We start from the raw sequence: 20,000 nt of genomic DNA, 5'->3' as shown, positions 1-20,000 counted from the left end.
CAAGAAAATCCAAAGCAGAAAAGGAAAAGTAGAGCGCTTCCTTTCTGTGTGTGAGAGACGGAGACTATTTCAACAGCTGATTCCAGCCTCGAAGTATACAGCACACATAAAATAAATACAGGTCACAAAAATTAACAAATCATCATAACTGTCTAATACATCCTGGGCTGGCTGCGGAAAAACAAGATCATTCTGGATTTATATCTGTAAGTATGGGATTTCCTGGACAGCTAATATCCACAAACAATCAAACACAGGAGGAACACGGGGAAAAAGGCAGCATTATTTCAAATTTGAGCTGGGAGTCGTGATTTGTAAAGGGCTGAACAGGAACTGGAGTTGAAATTCGAAGCAAGGAAATTCTTCTACTAGGCACTGATGGACATTTCTCTGTTTCTCTTGGCTCTGTACAGGTTTTTAGGTCACTGGGTTTTGAATGTGATGCCAAATGAGAATCTCACTAGTACAGAAACTTTGAAAATGACAACTAACTGAATCTCTCAATTTAAATAAAATAATAATAATAAAAAAAAACTAATGATACTTCACTCAAGAGTCAGAGCTTTTTATGAGACCTGTTGCCAATATTAGTGTCTAAGAATGATCTCATCTTTCATCCTGGCTAAATTCCAACACACAATTTCATTAACCCAGGTACCGCAGGTGATAAAACTCATTTTTCCCTAAAGAGACAGCTAAAAAGTACCAGTTATACATTTATGAAGTACCAGCAATCAAAATTATGGATTTTCTAAAAGGTTTTTAACTACTTTTATTGAAAGGAAAATCGCTGTCTCAGACTTTTGTGACACTATTGCTAATAATAAATTTTACCATTTAGACATGGCCATAATATGGTAGACAGTGTCAATAAAAGTATGGAGCAAAGATGATCCCTGTCTTTTAAGTAATGCCTTCTAATTACATGCTGGAAATGATCACATGAGATACCTAGGCTAACTAATGGCTCTTAAAATATAAGAACACACAACAATGCATCTACAGTGATAAAGAAGTGCCGTATGTACATATGCAGTTATATGTAGACTTAATTGCATAAGTAGATACTCAGAATTTTTTCTAATGTTTTCAAAGCCTACATGAAAAATTTAAATTTCATTTGCATTCCTAACTAAAAATCTGTTTGTTGAAAAAAAATGCGTTCAAATGTTATTTGCTTCTTTTTGAGCAAAGTGGTGGCACTGGGCCTGTTATCTTTGGCAAACTTGCCTAAACTTTTCTATCTAATATTCTATATATCACTAGAGGGCACTGTGGTATTTAGGCCACTTTGACCTCTTCAAGTACTAGGAAAGGTCTTGAACTCCTGAGCATTCAGAAAGGTTACAGAACAGACGTTTGAAGGGGAAAAGAAATAATTTTTATTTTTCTAAAACAGCTCAAAAATTGCACGATAAGTAGAAAAGTTAAATTCATAAAAATATAAAGCTCATTTTGCAATGCTCAAAAGACTAGTCATCTCAGATCTGCTGGGGAAAAATTTCATCCCCGTATTCTTTAAATTGTGAGGCTGGAATTTGATTTGCATACACCCACAATTATAGAAGGCTATTCCCTCTACATGGCTCAAGTCTCCTGCACTAACTAGAGGTAATTTCACTGCAGAACATTCAGGCGTGCAAGCTGAGAGCCACAAATGGGTTTGAAACAATTTATGATATCCGGCCTCCTTCGACATGTATTAGCATATACCTGGTTTCTTTAACATACACTTTGTTTTTCCAAAACCACAAACATAGTTGCTGGAATTTCATGTGGAAGTGCTTAAGGGGCTGAAAGTTAACACCTTTGTGATCCACGCTGCCTCACGGTGGCTGTTAAACAAAAGCCTCTTTGTCGAGGCTTTCTTGAAATGTTTTCTTAACATGTTCCAAGTAGTTTTAGGCAGGGAACTAAAGTAAACAAGATGTTACCATGATAAAAACACTTGTGAAAACATTACAGAGCACACTTAGTAGTTTCTTTCACATAAAAGTCTTCGCAGTTTTGAAAAGTAAAATTCACAGAAAAAATTTTAAAAAGCAAATTACCAATGAAACGTCCTCTACCGTCTACAGCCCTCGACCTTTATGAAAGGGTCAACCCTTCTATCTCTGGGCATTTTCTTTGACGTTTCTCTCCATGTCTTCCGTTAGAGCACACATAAAATTTATTTTGGCTTTAATAAATTATATACATCTGACTAACGTGCAGAGGAATTTTTGTTTTGTTTTGTTTTGCATGGAGTTTTTCTCCAGGAGAAATAACCGAGAAAAAAAAAATTCTTTTCAGATAGAATACTAAATAAGGAAGGATACGAATGATAACTTTTATTTGATGTTGTACAAGGGACCACCTTAAAGAAAAACTAGGGCAAATGGAAATATTTTCCCCAAGCACGTGAAGAGTACCTGTATTTGTGAAACTATGGCTGATTTTACATTTTAAGTTAGAAACAGGAAAATGTGGTCAAGATTTAACCTTCAAATTACTCCCCACCCTGCCAAAGCATTATATGGGCCTTTTTTTTTTTTTTTAAGAAAAAAAAAGGAAAAGGGAAGAATTATAAATCCATGTTTTACTGGTAAAGATTGTCTCTTGAGCCTGGTATGACAAGAAAAAAAATTGACTCAAGTGCGAAGAGAATGGAAGAACACCGACAAGCTTCACCTATCTGGATGATACTGGGCTTGTTTTTGTTTTTCTGTTATCGGAGGATTGCAAGCCATGCGGGGCTGGGCGATTTCATTAGAGTTAGCATGAGCACCTGCTGGTATCAGTTAGCTCTAACAAATACAACAGTCACATGATAACGCATGGTTGATAGATTAAAAAAAAAACAACACTAAAACTGCAACTTGTTTTCAGAAGAAACAGGGAAATAAATGTGTACAATAGACTGGGTATCTGCTGATTCTGATAAAGCGTCCCTGTGTTGGCGGTGAGGGAAAGACAACAGGATGGTTATTTGTACAGTATTTATCTTTGAAATCAAGGGCCCTGTGGTATACCTCACCTTGGGAACAAACACTGCAGAATGATCACAGAAAAGTGTCAAATCTCTGGTTTTGATTTACCAACAGTTATGATATTTCCTCCTCCGGATGGGGAAAAGATGTGCTTCATTTTTAGACCTGTGAGTCTCCCCGCCCCCTTTCCCAACCCTGCTCTCTGTTAAGTGCCTCGCTCAGTGGCACTTCATTGACACATGGGATTTTTAGCCTGAAAAAATTGGCTGATCTTGGCCTCTGTAACGGTTACATCTTATTAATCTGGAGCAAGAGAAGAACAGAAAACAGTTACCTGGCACAGTCACTTCCCCTTGCCCAGTGTGAACCATAAAAACCAGGTGGAGGAACCCAAGCCCACGTCAGTATAAAAACTGGGGTTGAATGAAGTCACGGGGTATGACACGCATGGATATTCCCGCCAAACATGAACAAAGTTGAGGGCTCTGTGAATCTAAATGAACATAACCCAGGACAGCAATGTCCAGGGAAACATTTGTGTTAAAAACTATGCTGGTGACACCCAAAATGTTACCCTAGGTCAGAGGTCAGCAAACTGTGGTCCAGGGGACACAGCCAAACTCATTCCTCACTCACGGCCTACGGCTGCTTTTGTGCCACAACGGCAGAGGTGAGTCCTAGCGGCCTGCAAACCCAAAAATACTTCCTGTCTGCCCCTTAATGGAAAAAATTTGCCATCCCCTGCCCTCTGTGTGGGACTTTTTACCAGAAATACATGATTAACAAATTAAAGAACAGTTTCACCTGACATATCAATGCTTTGCATAGTCACAACTCCTTTCCCTGGGTACGAGGTCAGAAATTTTTGGATATTTAAAATTACCCATCCTTTCAAAATATATGTAAGTAGATAAGAAGTGCTAATAGTTTTAAAGAGTGCCTAGTATGAGCTAGGCAATTTACATGATGTACCTTCTAACAACCCTAAAGGTGGTTATTAACATCCCAAATCACACGCAGCGATACTGAAGCTCAGACATGCTGGGTGGGAACTGACTGGCTCAGAAAACACACTAATAGCAAGTGGCTTTACTACCCAATCTGCCTTTCTCCAAAATTTCTTTACATCCACTGTCAAGTAGAAAGCAAGGCATTAATAAAAAGTGCTGCCTCCAACCAGGTAGTACAGTGAAACAGTGAAGAACAAGTACTCGGAAGTGAGGCTGCCTGGATTTAAATCTTGGCTTCAGTTCTTACTATCTGTGTGATCTTGAATAAATCACTTAACCTCTCTGTGCCTTAATTTCTTTAACTGTATATTGGGAATAATACCACAATATTATCACAATACGGTGGTTGTAAGGATTAAATGAGTTCATATATGTGAAGCAGTTTGGGACTGTGCCTGTTGTACAGTTTAGGGCTATTTAATTATAAACTAGTACTAGGGGGGTATAAATCAGGGGATTAGAAAATAGGTGAAAAAAAATCTATGAAGTTCACAGCTAAATCAAGGTCAAAGCAATGCTACATTTTGTTGAGTAAAGAATCCCTCGGAGAATCCAAGCACCACTGGTATCAATTTGCTTAACACATTGATTGCCATGTGAGTTGTATTTAACTCAGGCTAGTTTTGAGCCTGGGGCCACATGAAGCAAAATCCTACAGTTGGTTTGTGGACATCTTACTTGTTGATGTTCTTATGGTTACAATTAATATTGACAATTTAATTCTAAAAACGTGGCTTGCGTTGCATATAACTCATGCACAGAAAATAAAAAATAACAAATTAGAAAGGATAATTTTGTTTTAATCAAATGCTGTGGCCCCAAGGAAAAATTTTTTCCTAGTGTGGCAGTCAATGTATTAAACTATAAAGAAATCCCTTCTAAAAGAGAGAGATAACAGAAGAGTTGACCCAGGAAAAAGATGCTTTCAGAATCCACAAATCTAGCAATTTGAGGAGAAACACTTAAAACATCGCTCTCTGATGACAATGACCCCTCAAGATGACATCATTCACGGAAGTCAGGTGGTTTTTATTAGAACCCATAAGAAATTTGGTAGCTTCTTTCTGTGTACTTCAATGGAAAACAAAGTTGGTTTCATTAAAGCCAATTTGACTTCCCTTTAGACTGAAAGGAGATGTGAATCTTTAAGACGACTAATTCATTTTCCACTGCATTAGACGAGACCCTGATACCTGAAGACAACTCTGAATTTCCAAGTGTTAAAATCATGCCGTAGAGAAAAACTGAAATCCTGAATTGTCATATGCAACCAATCAATGTGTAACTCAGGAAAGCGCCAAGGGAACTTTTGAGTTCTAGAGTGTTTTTTCCTCATTCAGCATTTGTTCTTCCTTTGCTCTTTTACAATACTCATTTGCACTTCCTGGAACCAAGCCTCTCATCCCTAGCCCCCATGTGGTTCACATGGGGTGAACATCTCCCTCTGCTCTGGAGGTGGGCACATGATGCAAGCCTGGGTATGTCACTGTGATTGGCTCAAAGCTAGAACACATGACTCAGTGTGGGCCAATGACCGTCTGCCCAGGGCTCTTTTGGAACTACAAGGGAGAGACCAGACCTGTGTCACATAAACCTGTCCTCTTCAGTTCCACTTGAAAAAAGCCCAAGAACAAACGCAACACAGGAAAAGAGAGCTAACAGACAAGCAACAGCCTTGTTTAAGCATTTGGATCCAGCCATGCTTGAAGGTGACTCTACCACTGGATTTCTTAGCTACAGGGGAAAATTATCAAATTTAAGTTGGGTTTCTTTGACTCACAAACAAAAGTCTCCTGACAAATATAAGTCGATAAATAAGTACCAGGAAATAACCAAGCAACAGTTGCAGGTTGATAGTGGCATTCCAATTCCACTGAGCAAACAGGAACTAAGAACATGTCGTGTCATGTGCAAAACCACAATAAATAATTGATAGGTGGTTTCCTATACAAGAGCCAGACTCCTAATAGCCTTAGAAGAGAAACAGGTTTTTTTAATAGGAATCAAGTTTAGGCCCAAATTCTAATGATATTTAGATTCTTTTCTTTAACATTAGGTATGGTTTGAAACTGTGCTGTTTTCAGAGAGATATATACATCAACTAATTGTCAGCTCATATAATAAATGAATCTATGATTTGAGGATTATTAGGGCAGAAACACTTTGGCCATTAACAAAATTCTTAAAATGGGTCATATTGGGAAACTGGTATTTCCCTTTCTGACTAAAATTGATATATGTCACTGAAAGTGACCATGATATAATTTAGAGACTTATTTTATACAAAATCATATTTACAGATGTTTATCAGCCATTCTACACATGAGGGAAATCAGCAGCAAAATATTTACCAAACCTAGCACCGGTGCAGAAGGAGAAATCAGAATTTAAAAGTGGTTTCTGCCAAGTTATTTTTCTCTCATTATATAAATAGGATTAGGCAAATGATCAGGAAAAAACAAAACAAAGATTCTATAGTGAGTGACTTATAAAGAGAACAAAGTAATATACCACTAATCTGGTTCATAATAATTACAAAGAATTATTGCTTAATTTAAAATAAAGCATTGCTGCTCTTGATTGTTGATATTTAAAAGCAATTTTGGACATCTCCTTCAAAAATGTTTTTGAGTATTTAAGTTCTCAATGACCATATAATGCTCTTGAAGTAAAATATTTAAGTTGAGAAGCTATGAAATAGATTCATTGTCTTCCATGAATTAATCAAAACACTATATTCACACAAAACCGCTTGCAGGTTAACACTACCTGTATCTCTAAGGGTAGCTTTATTATAATATTTGTATCCGGGTCCATAAAGATAGATGTAGGGATTGTTCTAACAATATAAAGAGACCACACAAAACTGGAGACCTGCCCATAAGTCAGCCCACCTCTCTTTTCCTGGGGCTTGAATGAGAGAAGAAAAAAATAACCAGAGGGGAACTGTCTCTGACACCCGATTTGTAAACCCTTATGCACCAGATGTACAAAAGTTATATATATGTATATGTTTACTACATGACATATGTATATAATATAATGTAATAGAATATTCAGTCCATAAGTCAGAGTCAGTGATATTATGAGTATATTTACATGATGTCAAAAACGCAGGACAGTTTAATCTAAATTTTTTTTTAACCGACAAAGTAACATAGGTAAGGGAAATATTTAGATGTAGTATAGAAGCATTTCACCTCAGCTATGAGAAGATTAACATATCCTTTTCTTACAGAGATACTTTATCAGTGTTATAGACTCAAATAGGATAACCCAAATTTTAGTCATACTTTAATAGTAGAAATTAAACTTACTCCATTCTCCCTATAAGGACAAGAATCTGAACAGAAGTCAACCAATACAGAAAGATAAAAATCAGTTTGAAGTATTTCCTCAGCATCTGTTTTTTAGGTTTATAAAGTCATTTATATAACAACAAAAGGGTCCAATCACCACGCTGCAACTGGCCACTAACTGACACCAGTTTTATAAAATTAGCATTAGTGCATATGTCACTGATTTCATATGTAGGGGCATGAATAAAAGTGAAAATCAATTATTACAAGTTTAATATTGGGATAATTTCTTTAAAAAATCATTCTGAAAAATGAGTAAATACAGGCTCTTACTAAGAGTACTACTGCCTTCGGGTGTAAGTCTTTTTCCCTCTGCCGTACAACCTGATAGATTCTGTAACTATTCCTATGACAGTGTGCTAGACCTTGTGATTTAGAGTCTGCTCTCAAAAGGGTGATATGAAACTCTCCATCGAAAAGGCATTTTATGAGCAAAAGCATGAACAGTGGGAGGTGATGGCTATGCAAAGAAGAAAACAAAATAAAATCATTCTTACTTTAGAAATGATTGGAAATCTTCGCACACTGCTTCACAGCCTGGCCACTTGCATACACCATGTCCATAGAGAGGATGGCTATGGGGGTGCTCCTCATGGGACAAACTGAAAGGAAAACACAGAAGATAAGAGAATGAGTTTGCTGCCAAGCACCATTCCACCAGGCGAGGATATAAAAGGCAAGAGGAGCCCACATGGCCAAATGCGGACATGACAAATCTGTGATTTTCTTTTCCCATGGAATCTACTAATTATTTCTGCATTGTTTGTTAAAAAAGCAAGAGTTACATTGTACCTAAATGTGTCTAGTCAAATGTTAGAAATGTACATCTATGTATGAAAAGTGTTTGACAGGCTTTTGTTAAAGGCAAAGCTCGACTCCGACTGTGAAGGAGTCTTTAAAAAGCTAGAATTTATTTAATCTACATAATAAAAATTATAAAATCTGTACTTGATTTTGAGATTCTCTGGTTATGTTTTCTACCCAGAACATTATACATTTTTCCTCTTCATCTCCCCCAGAAACTTTCATATAACTGTGAAATTTTTTTTCCATAAGTTAATTTTATCCAGCAAATAGTACAATTAAATAATTTAGAATAATAAAATAATTTAGAAAGAAATGTATATACAAGTAGAGACGGTGAGTTTTTTTTTTTTTTAAAGCTAATAGTGGAAGATTATATTTCTAAAATTACTGAAACCAAGAGTAAGAGAAAACTTGGTATGAACACGAAGGGGTTAATCCTCCAGTGGGGTTCCAATCAATACGTAATGATTCGGGCACACGGATCCAAGTCATGGGATGCTTTGATGCACACCATGTGGTGCTTGGGGAAGAGTATCTGTTGCACTCACTCATGAACCATATTCTCAAATATTTTCTCTATTATATTTCTTCATCCAGACTTCTTTTAGACAAATTATTTTTACAGTTGTTTCCATAACCTTAAACTCCATCAAACAGAAATGTAAAACTAACATTGAGAGTTCTGTTTCGTACTCAAGCACATTCCCTTCACGGGAAGGGCTGTTTTGCAACTCACTCTACTGCTTCTGCCTGACTTTGAACTTCAAGTACAGTGAATTATGATTACTTACACACACACACACACACACACACACACACACACACACACACACATACACGAGGCCTGTATTTTATAGTACCATCAGGACGTGTATTCCTATATTTTATTGATTCACATTCGTAGAGCATATGTACACAAATGCCACTTGTCCCTGACTTATAACACAATTCATAGTAAGCATAACATGAACACTTAAACTAACGAGCATTAAAAGTAAACACACATACATATAAAACTATACCTTATCAAAGATCATTAGGTCTCTCTATGGCTTTTGAATGATTTTGCTGGAAATCTAATATAATTTGAAAATAATGACAAGCTATTTCCCCCTAAGATAGAAAATAGTTCTGTGAACCAAAACAAACAAACAAAAACCAGAAAAATAATTTGTAAAAATATTGAAAGGTGCTCCTCATGCAAGAAAAGAATAAAACTAAGGGAACTAAAGTAACCATAGTGAAATTTATAAAGCTGAACAATAAAGGCATACTCTAAGAAGCTAAGGGTAAAATTCCATTGGACACAAAGAAAGAACTACTACCTATTATGTTCATCTTCAGATTTGCTAATGAACAAAATAGATATGATGCAAAAATTTAAATTACTAACAATATTGGATATGAAAGAATTCTTCATCAGTACTAGAATTCTCAGATACTCTATGAGGGAAGAAACTCATTTAAAAAGAAAACCTTTTATCAACAGCTTGAAATGAGAAAAACACCCCAACCTTAATAATTACTGTCTTCAGCAATTTTTATTAAGATTATTTAAAATATTCTCATAACTTCAAAAGAGTTAACAGATATTTGTTTTAAAAAAACTTGGAAAATACTGAAAAGAAAAAAAATTACCCTCAGATGCACAAACATATACACATACTCTTTTGAAAAATTAAGGCATGAATATTGTATCATTCTTTTTTACATTTAACATAATATTATAAATAATTTCTCATGTTATCAACTCATTTTCAGGAACCTTATTTACAGATGGGCAATAGTCCATCACATACCATACTAACTCTAGTTATGTGCCAAAATTTATGTAACCCTTCCTTTATTTTAGACATTGAAATTCCCTTCATGTTTCTTATATTGGCAAACAATATTAGAAATAAAATTTACCAGGCTAAACATCCCAGTATATAACAACTGATTTCTAGCAGAAGACACATTCAGAGAAATGGAATCATTCAATTAATTAATGAGTATTAGATTTAAAATTCACTATGAATATTCTATCAAGTTGCTCTTGAAAAATGCTACATGCAAAGTACATTCTTTGCCATTATACATATTTTGTGTGATTCTTCAATTTAGAAATCAGGAGCCTGAACTAGTTAGGATACAAAATTAATACCACTAGTTAACAACTGCAAATAGTTATTCTACTGTGTTTCTCGGGTTAAGCCGAAGGTGTTCTGAAAGTAATAATATGAAAGAAAATAATACTACGCATTCACTAGAGGGATTTATGACTAGAAATAAAACATACATGATTTACCATGATGTCTGCCATTCCCTCTACACAAGTAAGTTTTTTGGTTAACTTATTTGTGAAGGATCCAAAGGCTGAATAAAAACTACTTTCCTCTAAGAATCTATTTTTAGCTCAACTTGTTATCATTACTTCAAAGTAAGGACAGAGGACAACTCACTATGGCCTTAGAAGGACAATCAGTTATAGCTGAAGTCTAAAGGAACACAAACTCCTCACACACAAGTACAAATTTACACACACAGAATACATCTTGAAACTTTGCCTCTTAGTTAAAAAAAAAAAAAAGATCGTTACTATGAAAAGATTATACACTCTTATTTTTAAAAGTTCATATATACTGAGTTGGCTACTGAAGAAAGCGCATCCGCCACCTGACTCCACCCCACTACACACCACTGTTAATGTTCTGATACATTATTGCTCTGCGTTTCTCTTCTAATGTATTATTATTTTCAAAAATGGAAACATACTACACATACTATTGTCACTTGCTTTTCATATGTAATATATTGCTGGATACTTTAAAATACACAATTGTCTATTTCAAAGCGCTTAGCTTTGGGAGGAGAAAGAATAGGCTGGCGGTGGTGCCCTGACAGAATCTCTCTGGAAAGAAACACAACAAACTGTAACAATTGCTGCCTCTGGGGAGGGGACTGAGAGTCAGGCGTGGCAGGGAAATTGAGTTTTTACTGTATCACATTTTGTATCTTTTGAAGTTTTTATTTTATGCATTGTAGGAATTGTTTGCTGTGCAATTGTAAATTTTTTTGCCCCTCCCACACGCGTGTGTGTGCGTGTGTGTATATATAGTAGAAAAAAATCAAATGCTATGCATGACTCGATTTTCAGACTGCTGTTTGCCCTGACGGTGGCACAGCGAATACCACACTCCCACTGCACGTGCGGCTCAGTCTCGCTTTTGGCCTTTCAGTCATTCTGTATGAAGCACCATCAGACAACACCAGCTGCACCTCTGAATGGGAGCTTTTCTGTTTCATCAAACAAGTGGAACAAGCATTGATATTCTTTACTGCCTTTTGGGTCATGCCGAAAGGGACAAAAAGGGAAATAAAAAATAAGTAATTTTTTTTTAACTTAAATTAATTTAGAGCTACTTTTACAGGATGAAAGATGGTGGGAAAATGGTGATCTGAGCATCTGATGGTAAGATAAAGCTGTGAACCTAATCATTTAAGTAAATTGTTCCAGGGTAACCCACCAAGTGTAAAATAAGACTTCTGAAAAGCTGCCAAGGTCAGTGATGAATAAAGATACACTTAGTTTTTAAGGGATTTAAACATATTTGCCCCAAAATCAAACTTCTAAAAATTTAGGGTCAATTGTTTAATAAAGTTATTTTTTTTTTTTAACTATAAAATTCCAGGTTGAATATTCCTGGGGACATAGATCACTTATTCATCTCTGCATACGCAGTATCTCACATAGAGCATGGGCTCAATAAATGTTAGGTTAATTTATGAATGAACAGACAGTAAAGATACCGTTTTATTTAATTTTGGTATGGATATACACTCAATCAGGGTTTGCCTTTTTAAAAAATTCTTGTAGGTAAAGACCAAAATGATGCAAAGCCATGAAAGAAAATATCATTGTGACAATTTTTATTATTTAATTTTATTCCAAACGCAGCTAGTATGCATTTGAGAAAAGCCGGTTGATTTAAATTTCTCTTGATAATCCTTGATATGTAAAAATTAAATATAATTTTAACACAAAAATAGTGAAAGCATTTCAGATTAGAAAGAACTTGCCATGAAAAGGATAATTACATATAAATATGCAATAATTCATGAAATTACATGATACCAAATACAGTATATATTCAGTATAGTATAATGGTGTCATTCTCAATGACATTTATATAGGATATTTTTGTTCTATTTATTCCCTCTACATCAAAGTATACCAGCCAGAGTCTTCACTTGAACAATGACCTTGGTCTTTGAGAAAATTTTACATAATGGTTGTAGTTTCTCATGGTGATTTCACTGTTACATTCCCAAGTTCACTACTTAACCAAAACTTGAAACAAGAATTATTAAATTCGCCTGCTAAATAAGGACAATTTCTCAAGTTTGCAGCCTGCAGTATTCAGTGATCCTTGTACTACATTAGTCCTATAAGCTAATTTCCCCTGTGGTAACTAAGAGGAGAAGAATTTTTGAAGGAGATGAAGAGAATAGAGACCTCACTATATCCCAAGACATTTCCTGCCCACTTAAATGTCAATTTTCCTTTCACCTGAAGGCACATTCTCAGCTTTTCCCGTGCACTGACCCAAGTTCTCATGTCTGTCTTCTATGTGGCCCCCTAATTTGTTTCTTCCCCTTTTCAAATCTGCCTCTGTCTGTTGTCTCACTCGCTAAATTTTTGATTGATCTTTAGCAAAAGACTACATCTGTGCTCCTTAGGGTTTATCCCTTCTCCTCCCTCCCCACCAAAATGCCAAAACTATAAACTGTATTTTATTTCAGCGGCATGTTATTTAATAAATTAAATTACAGAAGACTATGTTGTTTCTCCAATCACACAAAACTGTGGAATACATCTGTCGAGTTTCATTGAGTTGGTTGTATGGTAATTTTATGTCACACCACACAATTCACTCATTTAAAGTGTATAATTCAATGGTTTTGCATATGTTCAGAATTGTGTAATAATCACCACAATGTAATTTAAACATGTTTGCTCCAAAATTAAACTTCTAAAAATTAAGGGTCAATTATTTACTAAAGTGGTTTTTGTTTGTTTGTTTGTTTTTACTATAAACTCCCAGGTTGAATTCCCAGGAGCAGAAATCACTTACTCATCTTTGCATACTCAGTACTTCACACAGAGCATGGGCTCCATAAATGTTGGGTTGATTTATGAATTGACAGTAATTTAAGAACATTTTTATCACCCCCCCACAAGAAATCCTATACCAGTTAGCAGTCATTCCCCTGCCAGTCACTAATCTGTCTCCAGAGATTTGTCTATTCTGTACATTTCATGTAAATGGAATCACACACTATGTGTTCTTTTGTGTCTGGCTTCTTTTACTTGGCATAATGTTTTGGAGGTTCATTCATTCACATTGTATCATTTATTAGTTCTTCATTTCTTTTTGTGGCTGAACGGTAGTCCATTGTACATAAATAGCACATTTTGTTTATCCATTCATCTGCTGATGAACATTTGGGCTATTTTCACATTTTGGCTATTGTAAATAGTGCTGCTAGGAACACATAGGCTCATGTACTTGTTTGAGTATGTTTTCAATTTGGGGGGAGTATATATCCAGGAGGAGAATTGTTGGGTTGTATGGTAACTCTATGATTAACATTTTAAGAAACTTCCAGACAACTTTTGAAAGTGGCTGCACCATTTTATATTCTCACCAGCATTGTTTGAGGGTTCCAATTTTTCCACATCCTCGTCAACACTTGTTGTTATATGTCTTTATTTTAGCCATCCAATATGGCTGGGAAGCAGGACCTTATCGTGCTTTTCATTTGCATTTTTCTAATGATTAACGATGTTGAACATATATTTTCATATGCTTATTGCCATTTGTATATCTTCTTTAGATAAATGTCTATTCAAATCCTTTGCCCTTTTTAAATTGTCTGTTTGCAAATATTTACACCCATTTTATGGGTTGTCTCTTCACTTTGCTGATGGTGTGCTTTGAAGCACAGAAGTTTTTTATTTTGATGAAGCCGAATTTACCTATATTTTCTTTGGTTCCTTGTGCTTTTGGTGTCACATCTGAGAAACTACTGTCTAATCCAAGGTAACAAAGATTTACTCCTATATTTTCTTCTAAGAGTTTTGTAGTGTTAGCTCTAACGTTTGGGTCTATGGTCCATTTTAATTTTTGTATGTGATATGAGTTAGGGGTTTGACTTTATTTTTTTGAATGTTGTCCCAGCACCACTTGTTGGAAAGACTATTCTATCCATAATGAATTGTTTAGGATCTCTGTCAAAAATCAACTGAACATAAATGTAAGGAGTATTTTTTTATTTTACTTTTCTTAGATTTCTTTTCCCCCAACATACTGTTTGCATTCTCAATAGAATTTATAGTTAAATTATAAAATAACTTTTGAAATTACATTTGACTATAACTTTTGAGCTTTGATGGCGGGGGGAGCACCAGAGATAAATTTTTAATAAAAATGAAACCCTAGTAGTTGAACTTTTTGAGGAATAAGTGCCCATGGGCAACTTTGTTTCCCAGATCCTGTTGATCCCTTGTATGCTGAAAAATCTTTCCAGAATGTGCTACGTGGATCTCTCTGCTTAATACGTAAATGGAGCATAACTGCTCCTTTTACTGAGTGCTGGCATATTTCTATATAGGAAGGGTTGGGAGCTCAGTGAATTAAGGCCTCATTTGTCAGTATAGCTGTGCTCATAGTCAGGAATACGCAAGTCATTTCACTTCCCTGCTCTCCATTTCTCTCTAGTGAAAACTGAAGGGAATCACACAAGAGCTCCTCCCAGTAGTAAAACCTCCACGAAACTTGCACCAAGGGTATGCAGATGGAACAGGGAGTAGGCACTAATGCCACACCTTGTTACTGACATGATGAACACAGAGAAGGTGCTTAATGAATATTGGATAAAGGCGTGAATGCAGTCTATTGCTGCATTGCTGCTCACTGCTGTGGAGCAGGAGGCTGGTTGCCATTCTCTTCTAATTCGCGCCCCACCCACTGCAACGGAGAAGCATGACTAATTCCCTTTCCCACTTCCTTTGGCATAAAAGCCTTTCTGCCGACTTCCCTTCCCTACTGGCTACCTTCTTCATTCCCACTATTTAGGGCTTTCATCCCTCCAGCCAACATTTACGGAACTCTTTACTCCAAGACAGACATCCAGGATACCAATGACGAAGACCACTTTGTGGACAAATTACCTCTTTGGCTCCCTATTTCCCAGGTGTCTCCTTGTTTGGTTTATTATCTTTCCAATTCTTTGGTCTTGTGTCCATGTGCATGTGATTCTTCATATCCACCTGATAACACTGTAAGTCACAGAACCCATCCTCCTCTGATCCATCAGAGCTTATGATTTTGTAGGGTTGGTAAGAGACGGCCCACTGCCAGCCAAAACATTGCACCAAATCAGATGCCTCGGGTTTCCAGAAAGCTATTCTCCTGATACACAGTTTTAGGGCTATTAATTGAGAATGTCTTCCACGATACTGTGATCGTAACAATGACCACTACTATTTTAAAGCGTTTTCATTTATTCACTTAATTCTTTAATGACAACTTACAGAAAATGATCCTACTTTCTCTTTCCTCTCTCTTCACTTTTCAGTTCTTACCGCATTTCTTTGCTACCATGTCCTACTTTCAATGAGACTGTAAGAACCGTATCAGGAAGTTCTCAGGTTTGAAGATGGGAATATGAATTTGATTTGAGAATATTCTAATGCTGATGAGGTCATATCTGAAGATATAATCAGATTTCAGATTCAAAATTACTAATTTTTCAAAAACTAACTGATAGCAAGTATCTGTGAAATATAAAACAAGTCAACAGGAATGAAACAGGCTCAGTTGCATAAGATGACACAAAACCAGAAGAGTTGGCCTTGAAACTTGATCACAGTGACCTTTTACACGAAGAACAATGGGGATTCACAGTAGCAAAAAAGATGCATCTTTAAAGACTTAGCACAATTTTCCATTTTAGAGTTTATTCTGGAGTTTTTCAATACTGTTGTATATCTCCTCAAAATCAGCTGGAAGTCCAACCACAGGCTCTCGCAGAAAACAAAATTACAGGTCAAGTTTCTTCATGTTCTGTACCGTAACATCAGGGGAAAAAGGTCTTATACCTGCCTAAGGAAGAGCAGATGAGATGTGGGAACAGAGAGACGGCGACGCAAATCACTGTATGCGCTTTCCTGGCAGCTTTGTAAAAATGACCTTTCTCCTTTAACTGTCACTGAAAACACTCCGAGAAGCAGATGGGCTTCTGATTTCACACCGAGGAGTTGGGAGACAACTTAAACGTCGCATTTCTAGCATATTGCCTTAATTTTCGCTTCTCGCTCATTGCAGAAAAACACCACCCTTACGTGTTCATTAATCAGTTTTCCGAAAGTGAGTTGACAATGGATCCTATAATCCCCCCACAACGAGAAGGGTGTTTTATTAAAGCCTATTAAAGGGCCTACCCTAGAGTGAATAAAGATGGAGTTCTCCACCAACTGTAACAAACACACACGCTTCTCTCCCTCTCTCTCTCACGCAGGGAATCCTTGACTCTCCTCCCCCAGAACGCTCATCATCTCAATTTTCTGCTGCTTTTCGAATCATGTTTAATTAGAGGATTTCACATTCCCTTGTGATATGATATTCATGAGTAAAACTTGCAATCGGAGTGACTGTGAATTAGTCTATTAAGTGCCAGATTTGTGCTTTTAAACAATGATGGAGATTATTGTTATTATCTGCACTCAATATTGTGCCCCAAGATGTGAGAACTACCTTAACTAACTTTACATCTGAAATATGAGCAAGTAACCATTTATGTCCAGGGTTTTATTTATTTATTTATTTTTTCCTTCTTTCTTAAACTGCAAATTGTCCTGGAAGAAATACAAGGTCACCTTTCAGCAGTGGTCATCAGGGCATGGCCCCCTAGTGCTGTGTTGGGTGAGTTTGAGTGGTAAACAAATACCCTCCCTTTCACAGTTATGGATTCATGCTCACGTGTACTGGAAAATTTTTGATTAGTACATCAAAATCATGATTTTTTAGTAGTGACTTTGTATGAAACCTATTTGACTTAGTCAATTTTAACAAAAGACACAGTGGCTCACATTTGTAATCCCAGCACTTTGGGAGGCCCAGGACAGAGGATCACTTGAGACCAAGAGTTTGAGACCAGCCTGGGCAACATAGTGAGACCCTCATCTCTACAAAAAAAAAAAAATAAGTAAATAAATTAGCTGGGTGTGGGGGCATAGGCCTCAGCTACTCAGGGGGCTGTGGCAGGAGGATTGCTTGAGCCCAGAAATTCGAGGTTATGGTGAACTATGATTGAGCCGTACCACTGCACTCCTGCCTGGGCAACAAGTGAGACCTTCTCTCGAAAAAAAAGAAAAGGAAAGAAAAATATTAATAGTAGGCATAGGTATATGCAGATAACACCAAAAATTGAGAATGGCAGGAGAATGACTCAAAGAATGTTGATTGGGCCTAAGAGATTATAAGAACTGTGTCTGGGGTAAAGACATAGAACCTTCCTTTCCCACTGCAATTCCTAGAGTTGCGCTTCTCACACTGTATTATGGATATAAATCTGATTCAGTAGTTCTGGGGTGGGACCCAAGACTGCATGCCTAACAAGCTCCCGGGTGATGCCAATGTTGTTGGGCAATGGACCACAATTTGAGTACTAAAGAGCTTGGGAGTTCCCTGTTCTGTATCTGGCCTAAAACTGACGGTGCTTTAGGAAACACCCATGAGGTGCCCTCTCTACAGATCATGAGTTGAAAAGCAAGGTGGAGACAGAGAAATATGGAAAGGGATGACACTGGGCAACCTCACCAAATAAGAGCTGCAAACTCATAAAAATGCTTGCTGGTCCAAAGTTATTTACGAATTATATTCAAAGCTGTATTTGTTTTAAATACAACAAAACAAGTAAGGCTAAAGGAAGCTAACACAGGGAAAAGGTCATTTTCTGTTTCTATTTAACAAATACCAATTTTACATCAGCATAGATCTGTTGAGTGGTCAGTGATTAACGTTTGCCAGATATTACACTGATCAAAACTATCCCAGGGTAAACTGTCAAATCGATGGGTTTGACAGCATCCCAAAACTTCACAGTCCCCACACTCTAGGTCTGCTCTGAGTACCCTCTAAGCCTGGCTGATATCGCTGCACCAGGAAGTAGAGGATACATGTGCAAAAGAGTAGAGTCACGAATCAACTTTTTGAGAAGGTGATTGTTTTGAATTTTTCTAGGAAAACTAGGGTATACCATGAAAATAGCGTTTTGATCCACTTGGCACAGCGCCATATTCAGTAAAGGTCTCCCCTCTTCTGCAAATGAGAAAACCTGATCAAAATATCCCATCATGAGATACACATGCATTCGGTGGTGGTCCACACAATGTCGGGTGGAGCAAAAATGCATATTTGCAAAGACTTGAGGATTTATTTTAATTCTCATTAGACAAAAACACATCTAGCATCTCCAACCTCTGATTTCACAGGTGTCATTTCTTAGGGCGAGGTTCATTTTATTTAAATTTAAAAAATGACTTAAGAAAATAATATAAATAACCATATAAGCAGACAGGGCAAACCACATGATGACGGGGCACACATTCAAATGACTGAAGTCTGGGAGACCAAAAGCTCAGGAAGTAGTCCTCAAAGATATCCAGCCTATAGCTAGATTAACTTCCTAAATTGACACTCACACAATTTAACTTGAATTTGTATTGAGGAAGGAAAAGCCTTAGGGTTAATCTGGATTTAGGGACAAAGGTCCACAAAGGCTCCAACAGCACAGTGCAGCATGTCTGAAGTTACTAGGGCTAGAACTTATATCACTCAGGATCTAGGGGCATTTATGTGTAGAATAAATACATGACTAGTAAATGGCTGCTTCACCAATGAGAAGAATCTGAGGCCAGGTACCATGACAGGTAGTAAGTTGGGCAGTTACTTTCATCACTGACCCCATCACCCATCTGCCTCCTCTCCCTTTGCAGCTATACCAGGCAAACCATGCCGTCTTGATTCCCAGACGCCAGGGGTATGTGGCACAGCAGGACAATGAAGCAGAGAATTAGAGCTATAGTGTCCGGGGCTGCTTGGTGTGTTCAGATCACAACGCAATCACAAACACAGAACAGGTGATGACAAAGGCAGAATGCCTGTATTTGCAAGGCGATGAGTGAAGCACTAAATAAAGGGAAAGAACAAGAAGAGACAGAGGTCCAGCTTTTGTTCCTGACACCAGTAAGGGCTATTCTGAGTTTGTAACTAAGAGTTTACCACTGGCAGCATTAACACTGGGATCTTGTTAAGAAAACAGAATGCTTTCCAAAGAGTGGTGTGAGCAACTGTGTCAATACAGACATAGGGACCACTAATCCAAAAGTTATTAACACCACTGGGCAGGCATTCTGGTGATGTCAATGCAAGTGTTTGCACTGGTGAGTCACAAGGTCTATGTGGAACTTCGTCCGTATGTTAGAGGAACCAACAATACCCAAAATACTAAAGAGCATAAACAAACTTCCAATACTGATTCTTTTTATTTCATTTCCCTTCCCAGTACTCTATGGAAGTCAGCACAAGACTTCCAAGAGTTATATCTTACTCCAAAAGCAGAAGAATCACAGACCAGGGCCAGACAAGAAAGCAGATGAAAGGATGAGTAAGCCAAAGATACAAAATGGGACTGGGCGTGGCGGCTCACACCTGTTAATACCAGTGCTTAGGGAGGCTGAGGCGAGAGGATGGCTTAAGGCCAGGAGTTTGAGACCAGCATGAGCAATGTAGCAAGACCCTGTCTCT

General features: G+C 37.1%; 1 protein-coding gene across 1 annotated transcript in view; it reads right to left on the bottom strand.

Annotated features, from left to right (window-relative positions):
- The window catches only part of FOXP1 (forkhead box P1), a 163,683-nt gene that overhangs the window by 47,999 nt on the left and 95,684 nt on the right, over positions 1 to 20,000 (bottom strand). Inside the window, exon 7 of the mRNA XM_012652644.1 lies at positions 7,836 to 7,940. Within this exon, the coding sequence (XP_012508098.1) occupies positions 7,836 to 7,940 (105 nt within the window). The remainder of the gene's footprint in view (positions 1 to 7,835; positions 7,941 to 20,000) is intronic.

Source organism: Propithecus coquereli, unplaced genomic scaffold, assembly GCF_000956105.1.
Source record: "Propithecus coquereli isolate 6110/MARCELLA unplaced genomic scaffold, Pcoq_1.0 Scaffold391, whole genome shotgun sequence".
NCBI lineage: Eukaryota > Metazoa > Chordata > Mammalia > Primates > Indriidae > Propithecus > Propithecus coquereli.
This window is presented reverse-complemented; position numbering and strand designations above follow the sequence as displayed.